The sequence below is a fragment of the Diuraphis noxia genome, unplaced genomic scaffold (genome assembly GCF_037042655.1).
Source record: "Diuraphis noxia isolate RWA-SAM2 unplaced genomic scaffold, SU_Dnox_SAM2 contig0003, whole genome shotgun sequence".
Lineage (NCBI taxonomy): Eukaryota > Metazoa > Arthropoda > Insecta > Hemiptera > Aphididae > Diuraphis > Diuraphis noxia.
This window is the reverse complement of record NW_028301713.1, coordinates 81,977,039-81,987,675: the sequence shown is the minus strand read 5'-3', so window position 1 is coordinate 81,987,675 and position 10,637 is coordinate 81,977,039. Positions and strand designations below refer to the sequence as shown.

General features: G+C 29.1%; 2 protein-coding genes across 3 annotated transcripts; both read right to left on the bottom strand.

Moving 5' to 3' along the window:
- Positions 1-2,348: 2,348 nt before the first annotated feature.
- On the bottom strand, positions 2,349-4,865 carry LOC149057874 (uncharacterized). Its single transcript, XM_089224396.1, has 2 exons — positions 3,669-4,865; positions 2,349-3,594 (listed from the first exon to the last, which is right to left on the bottom strand). Exons 1-2 carry the CDS (start codon positions 4,062-4,064, stop codon positions 2,872-2,874), a joined length of 1,119 nt encoding a protein of 372 aa, XP_089080522.1. The 5' UTR covers positions 4,065-4,865; the 3' UTR covers positions 2,349-2,871.
- A 114-nt stretch (positions 4,866-4,979) lies between these two features.
- Positions 4,980-6,432, bottom strand: LOC149057873 (zinc finger MYM-type protein 1-like). 2 transcript variants are annotated; one of them, XM_089224398.1, is made up of 5 exons: positions 6,115-6,432; positions 5,733-5,833; positions 5,447-5,655; positions 5,276-5,381; positions 4,980-5,215 (listed from the first exon to the last, which is right to left on the bottom strand). In XM_089224398.1, exons 3-5 carry the CDS (start codon positions 5,516-5,518, stop codon positions 5,025-5,027), a joined length of 369 nt encoding a protein of 122 aa, XP_089080524.1. In that variant the 5' UTR covers positions 5,519-5,655; positions 5,733-5,833; positions 6,115-6,432; the 3' UTR covers positions 4,980-5,024. The 2 variants fall into 2 exon arrangements, with proteins under 2 accessions (XP_089080524.1, XP_089080523.1); XM_089224397.1 differs by having other exon boundaries at positions 4,980-5,381; positions 6,115-6,428.
- Between the last annotated feature and the right edge of the window lie 4,205 nt (positions 6,433-10,637).

Below are 10,637 nucleotides of genomic sequence, written 5' to 3'. Positions count from 1 at the left end.
CAAGGTACTGAAGTTAAAAGTCGAAGAATTTTTACTGCCCCCAAAAAATAAAAACACATCATGGTAAAATCAATACATTTATCGCTCTGCTCAGAATCTAAAATGTCAGGCCCAATGACTACCGCTGCCAAGGCTTATTTCTAATAAAATTATATGTATAATATATATAAAGAATTAAAAAATATAATTTAAGTTTTTTTTTATATTAACTTCAGGCGGCCAGATAGCACTAAACATTGTTTTTAAATGTTTCCAGTTTCAAAATGTAATTTCCAGAATCTAATATATAATACTTTCTCGGCTATATTTATTTTCTTATTACCATCGTCTACAATATATTAAACCAAATGTTCTTATTTTATTTTGCGCACAAATTAAGGCGGTTTTTCAACTCTAATGTGATACCTGCAGTATCAAAAGTAATATTAATAGACCATTTTTAAGGAATAACTATTTTTTATAAATATTTAAATTTTCATTGCATTATTTTTTTAGTTTTTAAAAGCTTGAAATAAAAACCATAATGTTTAATATATATATTATATACAGTGGCGCCGAACCCTATATTAAGGTCGGGCCATAGCCCGACATATTTTGAAAATTTAAGAGATAGGACCGCTTCATATTGACCATTTTCCTCTCCACGGTATGCCATTTTTCCCGATATTAAGATGTTGGGCCTCTTGAAATATTTTTCGCCCTACTAGATTTTTAGGACTTCGGCGCCACTGTTTATATCATATAATTATTTTAACATTTTTCGACTTACACCTATATGGCATAATGGCCATATTTATAGCCATAATATCTTGAGTGGGTCAGAAAGAGAATACAAATTCGCTGACATTAATCACAACATGCATTCATCATCACGATAATTATTATAATATTTTAATCACCAAAAACTCCTATTATTTGAATGTTATAAAATCAATGGTTAATGGTTATACAGGGTGTCCCGCGAGGATTTACCCATATTACGATATCTCACGAAATAATGGAGATATCAAAATTCTGGTTTTATAATAAGATTCACAGGGTTAAGAACTACAATTATTTTATTTTTAAATTAATTTAAATGTTTTTGTAAATAATTTAAAAAATATAATTTTTTATTTAATTATTTCCAAAAAAATTAAAGATAACCATTTTGTAGAATTTATTTTTCTGAAATTATTGACGTTTCAAAATTTTATCTCCATTAATTTCCTGATTTTTGACATTTTTTCTAGTTTAGAAGAAATAAAATATGATTATAAATTTATTACTATTAGGAACACGGAAAGTATTCAGCCGACCATATGGGAATGCGCGTGGCGCGGCGGGTCACATGTTTGATAATATTATGGTGTTAAATAATTTGTAATTTTTCTCGAAACTAAAAAAAAATATTAAAAATCAGGAAATTACTGAAAATGAAATTTTGAAACGAAAATATTTTCAGAAAAATAAACTCTACAAAATGGCTATCTTTAATTTTTTTTGGAAATAGTTAAATATATTTTACTTTTTTACCAAAACATTAAATAAATTAAAATATGAAACAATTGTAGTTCTTATCCCTGTGAGTTTTATTACAAAACCAGAATTTCGATATCATCACTATTATTTCGGGAGATATCGCAATGGGTAAAGCTTCACGGGACACTCTGTATTCAACGTCGAATTGATTTTTTTCAATGTCATCTCAGTGTAACAAACCGTAACTTTCGTGTCATTTTTTTTTTAACTATCAACGGTTCCTAAATTCATATGTAATATACAAAACAACCAGTAAATGATAAAACAGTACTATAGGATCGTATCGTAATGTATGAAATATGATTTTTCGAAAATATTAATAATTATTATTTGCTATCCATACTATTGATTTTATAATATACAAATAAATTGGTCCACAGAAGTTTTTGGTGATTAAAATTTGTCATATTCTTTATTAGACCTATCGGATGATAGCATAATTTTAATCAACAAAACTCTTATGGTCCAACTTATTTGTATATTATAAAATCAGTGGTTATACGTAACTGTTCAACATCTAATTGATTTTGTTCAATGCCTGATTAGTGTAACAAACCCAATAATCTGTCATTCGTGTTATATTTTCTTAACAATCAACGGTTCCTACATTGTTATACAATATACAGAAAATCCAGTAACTGATAAAACGATACAATATGTACGAAATTTGATTTTTTCAAATATATTCTTTTCTAACGTTTTCCTCAGAAAATTGTTAATTGTTATGTTAAAAATAATATTTTCGAAAAAATCATACTTCATACATATTGTATCGTTTTATCAGTTACTTGTTTTCTGTATATTGTATAAGAATGTAGGAACCGTTGAATGTTAAGAAAATATAACACGAATGACAGATTATTGGGTTTGTTACACTAAGCAAGCATTGAAGAAAACCAATTCGACGTTGAACAGTATAACATATAACCACTGATTGTATAATATACAAATGAGTTGGACCATAAGAGTTTTGTTGATTAAAATTATGCTATCATCCGATAGGTCTAATAAAGAATATGACAAATTTTAATCACCAAAAACTTCTGTGGTCCAATTTATTTGTATATTATAAAATCAATAGTATGGATAACAAATAATAAAATGAAATATGATTATTATGGTCGATGTCGGCGCATTTATTTTTATCTGAAGGTCCAAAACGCAACATGGAACATTATATCTTTACAATAATGATTGATGAATCATTTTTGTAAGCATAAAATGTTAAATGTTTCACTTTGGACCTTCAGATAAAAATAAATGCGTTGACGACCTTTTAAAACCTTAACTAAAAATATACGATTATTAATTTAAAATTTGTATTTAAAATATGATTATAGACGAATATATTTAAAAAACACAACCAAATAAGCGTTTACACAGTGTGCGGCGTTTGGGCTTAGCTTCGGGGGTAACTATATCTGACACAGAACCCACAAGATCACAGCTGGAGTTTTTCACGTCTGTTCCAACCGGGCCACTGATTTCTTCGATCGGCAAAGACGCTTGCTGCTGTAATTCATCTGCACACCGGGGTGAATCCATCAATATCTGTTCGTGTGTGTTTGAAGTCAAACCGATATCGACTTTATCACCCACGGAATCCGTTTCCACATCGGGAATCAACATTGAAACAAAACACTCGTACGGTGGAACTTTAAGGTCACAGTGGAACTGTTGCACGTCTGTTTCGACCGGGCCATTAATCTCTTCTACTTGGGAAGTCATTTGTGGGCCTATAGTTTCACAGTCGGACTGTTGAACGTCAGTTTCAATCGGGTCGTTGAACTCCTCTACTTTCAATGTCGTTTGCTGCAGAAAATCCTCAGGAAATTGGGGTGAATCCGTTAATACCGGTTCCTCCATGACTGGTAGTGAACTAAAATCTAATTTATCACCCGCGGAATTCGTCGGCTTGACGAGTATGCCAGAACTAGAACGCCGGACCTTGACATCACCACAACAAAACAATTTTCGGAAGAAATGCTTGGTCCTTTTCCAAGCAGAACGGCACTTTGGCTTGGCCACAGTGGTTATTGAATTTGCATCATCGGATCCCTGAATTATGGGTTCCTGGGGAAAAATAGCGTGTGTTTATAAATACAAATATAATATAACTTTATAATATAATATAATATAACAAATACCTCATTTATACAGGGGTTTGGCATCAAAACACAACTTGAGGACTGTTGTACCTCGATATCTGGCATTTCTACAGCCGGTCCACTTAACTCCTCGACCGGAAAAGCCGTATTTGGCATCAACTCGTCCGCGGATCGGCATGAGTCAATTATTTCCGGTTCCTGTATCAAGGTTGAAGACAGTAATCCAGTATCAATTTCATAGCTATCCGAACCCAAATGTTTGGCGATGTTTGGTATTAAATTTGATTGCCGATCAGCCAGGTCACCGCAGGTCACTGCCGTATCACTCTCCGATACGATTTCTCCGGTCATGTCATTTTTCAGATCTGCAGGAGAACTGTCCATTACAATCGCCTCGGTGGATGCTGTAATACTCTGTTCAACAATGCTCGGCATGATATTATAATTAATAGTAATAATTAACTGGTTAGTAAATTATTATAATATTATAGACAAAATTAAACTTTTATTTTTTTGTGCACACGCTAAGACAGCCAAAGATATAATGAATAATGAAATAAGACCAAAGTATAAATTAAACAGTTTATTATTCTCAATGGCAACTATATCTTAGCAACTTTTATTTATTTATTTAAAGCAATATTTTGATATTTATTAAAATAAACAAAAAAATGAAAATAATCCAAAGCTATTTTATATTGAACAATACATTTTCTATGACATTCAATAAAATATATGTGGTGTGTATATTTTGGTACCATTATAATATTTTATGTGTCTTATTATCCAGCCATAAAATGTACAAGCTTCATCACTGATGTATTTAGAAGTTAAACTATATTATAAAAACCACTATGTGTATAATAAAATATATTATTTATTGATTATCTATTAGTGGAATATTATATGCAGTTATGCATATCATTGCATATTATGCACGTTAAAAGCTATTTCCTACCCTGGTGGCTAGCATCCAAATTTTAAATTTTTTTGATTTTTTAACTATTAATTTTACTATGATTTATACCAATCAATACATCCATATGTTTAGAATTTGAACCTCGATATTTTCCCCTAAACATTAAATTTTTCACTACGTGTGGGCATAGGCGCAACTAAAGGCCAAACACTGGGGGTGCTAAAATTATCCAGAGGACACAGACTCGTGAGGGCAAGCCCCCACACCCCCAAACACCTACCATACAACAATTTTATAATTATTATAATCATTCCAATTCACACTATAAAACCATAAGCACACTAATATTTAAGTATAAAACCTATAATATACCTTATAAATACATTAGGAGTAGTATATAATTTGTTTAAGTGATAAAAATAATAATAAAGTTTAAATGGAACATATACATATTTATTTAACATAATAATATTATTTTATACTAATAATTTTCTATTTTTAGTAGAATATTTTTCTAATATTTCTAAAGAATCAATTTTGTTAATAATTTTTCTTTCAATGTTTAAAATTGATAAATTTGTGAACCGCTGTTGTTCCATACTGGCTCTTAGCCAGTTTTTTAAACGACGCATTGACGAGAAGCTTCTTTCACACGTAGCCGAACTCACTGGAATGGTAAGGGCCACTTGTAACAATTTAAATACATTTGGAAATGTATCATTCTTACAAATATCTTTAATAGTATCTATATTATGATTATTACTAGAAGGCAGGCAGTTCTTTAAAATAAGCATTTCCGCTTTTAACAAATCCAAGTTGATACTCATAACATCCTTAAATAAAAATATATATCATTATAATTACATACATAAATCACTTGAATTGTGATATAACACACTTTATAATGATTTATGAAGTATTGACTCTTTTCATAGTCCATTTCCACAAAATAATCAATTGAACTAGCCATTTCAAGACTTTCTTCGGAAAATCTGAACTTTAAGTTATTTATAATAGTGTCAATTATAGGAAAGTAAACTGTGCGTCTCCAATACAATTCTACTGAATCTGAAGCACTAATTTGATCATCTTGTTCATCATCATGTCCTTAAGAAGGTATATATTTTTATGCCGATAAAGTTAAAATAAATAAGTAACTTAAAAGACTATAAAAAGTAACTTACAGAGAGAATAGGGCGACATGGTCCAGTATCCAATGTACCTAAGTCGGTTAAATCAGAATTTGATGCAATGTTTAAATTTGACTGTGGCAATTCATCAAGTTCTTTAAAACAAAAATACATGGAAAAAACTTGTTTATTATAAAATTCTACCAAATAAAGTAAAGTATAATGGCCTATTTCATAAAATCTAAAAAACTAAATAACAATACATTGTTGTTTGAAATTATGCAGTAAAAATAAATCATAAATGAAAAATTGGCTTACTTTGGTATAAATTGTTTTCAATAAAAATAAAAATTTAATCCTTAAAGAAAATATCCTTAGTAAGATAGACCACTATTGCGCTGAGCAGAGCATCTCAATTAATTTACTATATACATACCTGGAAGTGCTGCTATAATACTTGAATTCAATTCACAAGATGAACTTTGACTAGAGAATCCAGGATCATAAATATTTTCATCTTCTGTAGAGTGATTATTTTTCTTGTTTTTTTTTTTATTCATATTAAAAATACTAAACATTTTGAAACTTATAATAATCAACACTTTACAGTTCACATTAATAATATAAGAAAATGAATAAACGAAATATTTTATTAAAACCGTACACGTGGGTTTAGATAATGACTAACTATTAGGTAGCGTAATGCGTGTATACTAAATATTTCTAATAAACAAATACCAAATGCGCAGGCCGCAGAGGGGGGGAAAACTCGAACAATAACATTAGGCTGATCGAATTAACTACAAAGTGACAATACTCTATAAATAAACTACTGGGTTTATCAATTTATCACTTCTCTGTTACCAGTGTTACCTAAAACCATAGAGTAATATTACTAATAATATTACTCTATGCCTAAAACCTTCATATTATCTTTAAATGACATTAAAATTACAGCTGATTGAAGAATTTAATACCTATCTATGATTGCAACGATATAATTATATAATATTGTATTATATAATAATTATATTCTTAATTCTACAATAATTGTATATTTTACATAGGTACCTAATATATGATATAACTATAATTATCACAACCAATTTGTGTTTCTCCTAATAAACGTCAAATACAAAAAAAAAACATTTTTTTCATGATTTTTAAATGTTTGGTGGTTTTGGTGTGGGGGTGCTAAATAAAAATCTGGGGGTGCTTCAGCAACCCCAAGCACCCCCCTAGTTGCGCCTATGCCTGTGGGTGAAGAACATTGACAAGAAAACTGAAAAACGTCTTGAATATCTCACTGTATGTCTGTAAAATCATATCTGGTTTCACAACCAGGATTAGATAAATTAAATCCAAAAAGGTTATAAGAAATCAATAATATTTTTTAATAATTTAAATGTACTTCAAAATAAACCTTATAGTTTACCTAATTTACCTAAGTTTTACTAAAGTTATATGTGCAAACAATACAAATTATACCAACTACGAAGTATAATCAGCTATAAATACTTAATGAAATGTAACAAACATTGTCTTGTATGATATTTATTTTGAGTGTTCAGCATATACATTAAATTAAACGCCATCATCTATTTTTTTTCACTTCAACGGTTTTAGGTAAGTACCTAATATTAATTTTTAATTAATTTTTAAATTATGTCAATTTATTGGTTCGTGCATGTACATTAAAATATAATTTTAATTCGATTAAAATCAGTATAGGTTAAACGCAATAAAATTCTAAAACACTATAATTATTACAATTTATTATACTTTTTATTCTTTTATTATAAATAATATGCGATTGGCCGGTACCATGTTCGGCATGTACTGTTCCCAGCACCGACGCCGGGTGACCTATGTAGCCGGCGCAGACCCACTCTGACGTTTGCAATTATAGACGTATATTTCTATCTTACCGTTACCATAATGGCCAAACTCCATCGTATATTCCTGTATCAAAAGAAACCGCGATTTCATAATTATTTACTCTCAACATGGATTCCACCCCGGCAAGTCAACCATCGTCCATCACTAGCAGCATTTTTTTCACCACCTATATACTTAACAGTTTTGTGGCTAATAGTCAAGTTAACACTATATTTTGCTGAATTCAAGAAATCGTTTGACTCAGTAGAACATGGGCTTCTCATTGCCATACTTGACTCCCTCGGTATGTGGGAAATGTATAAATGTATACATACATTTTCATTTTCATTGGTTTAATCACATTCAGATGTGTTGTTTTTTCGTTAACTGCTTCAAGTTTAGTCAATACTACTGATAGTCGATTATCAAAAAATAGGTGCCACACAATGAATAATACTTTTATGATGTATTTTATTTCGTATAAACAACACAAGAAAATACAACGAAGTTAGAACCTATTTCCTTCTCTAGAAGTAAAAGCTAAATAACTAAAAATGAACAGGACTGTCATTATTAGTTTTCATAAAAATATATCATGATACAACCACATTAGTTTCAATAAATATTTTTGGTTGCAGATAATAAGTAGTTACATACATTAATATTAGCATCACAGCTTATTATATATGGTATATAGATACATTATACAATTAGTTTTACGATAATTTAGATAATTACACTGATTGAAAAAAATAATGATTACTATCTATACTAATTCATATATTATAGAATGGATAGCTAAAAAAAATACACCAAAAAACTAACGAAATAATAACAGCAACATTCAATGTCTTAAATGGCATGTTGAGTAGGAGCGAGAAGGTACTAAGATACGAGTAAGTAGGTAGTAAATTATATCTAACAAAACTATTTTTCGTATATGCTCAATGAGGAAGTATTAATTTTCATTTCTGAGTGAACAGTGAACGATGCATCTATTGGTTTTACAATCAGGTTTTAGATTCTGAACGAAGTGATGAATGTATTGATTTTACAATGATGTGTGTGTTTTTGATTTTGTGTCTGTGTACAGCATAAATAGTCGAAATAATGCTTCAATTTCAAACTTTGGGGGTGGATTCCGATGGAAAAGTGAATATCCTTAGTGTATTATACAGGTCAAAAGTAAACATTTTCCAACAGTTTTCAAAAAAATCGAGAAAAACAAAAAAAAAAATGACGGAAAAACGGGAATTTTTACGCAAAACCAGTTTTCGACCAAATCGATTTTTTTTATATGGTTTTAATTCAAAAACTAATCACTGTAAATACTTGAAATTTTCACCAAATGTTTGATTTTTTTAGAGATATTTATAGACCACTAAAATTTTCAATTTTTTTGAAGTACCGGTAAAAAAAATGTTGGATGACCGAAAAAACTTGAAAGTTTAATACAAGGTTCCTTATGAGTTGTTCTTATTGTAGCTAAAAAAAATTAAAAATCGTAAGTCACAATTTTTTTATAAGCGTTTATAGTTCAAATTTTTACGAAATCTGTCGAAAACGCGAATATTTGCAAGTAATTTTGAAGTTGAAAAATCATAAAATTGTTTGTGTTTATAACTAAGAGTTAAAAATACAACACTAAGTTTTCCATAAGTTTTCCTTCAAGTAGTTAAAGAGAAAACTCGAAGCTTCATTATAGGAAAAATTTTAAGTGCGTTTGAATTTTCGAAATAGCATAGTAACAATAACGATTTATCCTCAAATGATTTTAAATATTTGTTATTATTCAAAAAGTATAAGTCATAGATACTTGAAAATTTTACCGGTTATTTATATTGGCATTTTATTTACATGATTTAATTTTCAAAATATTTTGAGTTTTTTGAGATATTTATAGACAACTGAAATTTTCAATTTTTCAGAACATTTTTTTTAGAAGTGTCGATAAAATTTTTTTGGCCCTATCAAACTACTTGAAAATTTAATACAGAGTTTCTCATAAGTTATTCTTATAGTAATTAAAAAAATATAAGAATACATAAGCACAATTTATTTATTAGCATTTGAAATTCAAATTTTGACTAAATACGTAAAAATTACGGCAATTTTCAAATTATCTTAGATAGAAATTCATAAAAGTTTTCTTATTAATTCTAAGATTTGAAAATTAAATACAAGGCTCCTAACACATTGTAACAATAGCAGTTAAAAAATATTAAAAATACATAGGCACGATTTTTTTTTTATAAGCATTTAAAGTTCAAATTTTGACTAAATACATAAAAATTACGGCAATGTTCAAATTATCTTAGATAGAAATTCATAAAAAATTTTCTTTTTATATCTAAGATTTTAAACTTTAATACAAGGCTCCTAATATATTTTTACAATAGCAGTTGAAAAATAAAAGAAATATATAGCCACAATTTTTTTTTACATGCATTCAAATTTTAATTTTGACAACATACGTAAAAATCACGAAAATTCGTAAATTATTTTATCCTAGAAATTCATAAAAAATTTAAAATTTAAAGCCTCGTAAAATTTTTTTAATTGACTTACACTCGACTTATTTTATAATTATTATAAGAAAAACATATGGACAACCTTGCAGTAAATTTGTAGCTTTTTATACAATATAGTTTATAAATTGTTACCTACAAAACAATTTGCAAATATTTGTGATTTTGACAAATTATATCAATATTTGAATTACAAACGCTAATAAAAAAAATATGCCTCTGTATTCTTATAATTTTTCAGAAGAAACTTGCAATGCAAGGGCTGCAGTGGCGCACAGTAGATTTTTCACAAGGGTGTCGAAAATATATATCTCGCGGTACCCATCCACCCCACAAGTAAAATCTGAGTTTATACTCTTTGTACAATTAATATTAAATTAAACAAATATTTATCAAAATAACATCGGAATTCACCCAGAACCAATCACACTCACCCAGTCACCCACCAATTCCCTGAGGGGTGTCAGTCGACACCCCCTGACCCCCCCCCCCCAGTGTGCACCACTGAGTATAATACAGCTGACTCAGATTCAAGCAGTACTTCGTCAAAAAA

Bases quoted from the DNA above. Each gene is read 5' to 3' on its own strand.
- LOC149057874 (XM_089224396.1), bottom strand. From the start codon at position 4,064: ATGCCGAGCATTGTTGAACAGAGTATTACAGCATCCACCGAGGCGATT. The intron at 3,595-3,668 runs GTATTTGTTATA...ATTTTTCCCCAG, and splicing joins CAAACCCCTGTATAAATGAG to GAACCCATAATTCAGGGATC.
- LOC149057873 (XM_089224397.1), bottom strand. From the start codon at position 5,518: ATGGCTAGTTCAATTGATTATTTTGTGGAAATGGACTATGAAAAGAGT. The intron at 5,382-5,446 runs GTGTGTTATATC...TTTTTATTTAAG, and splicing joins ACTTCATAAATCATTATAAA to GATGTTATGAGTATCAACTT.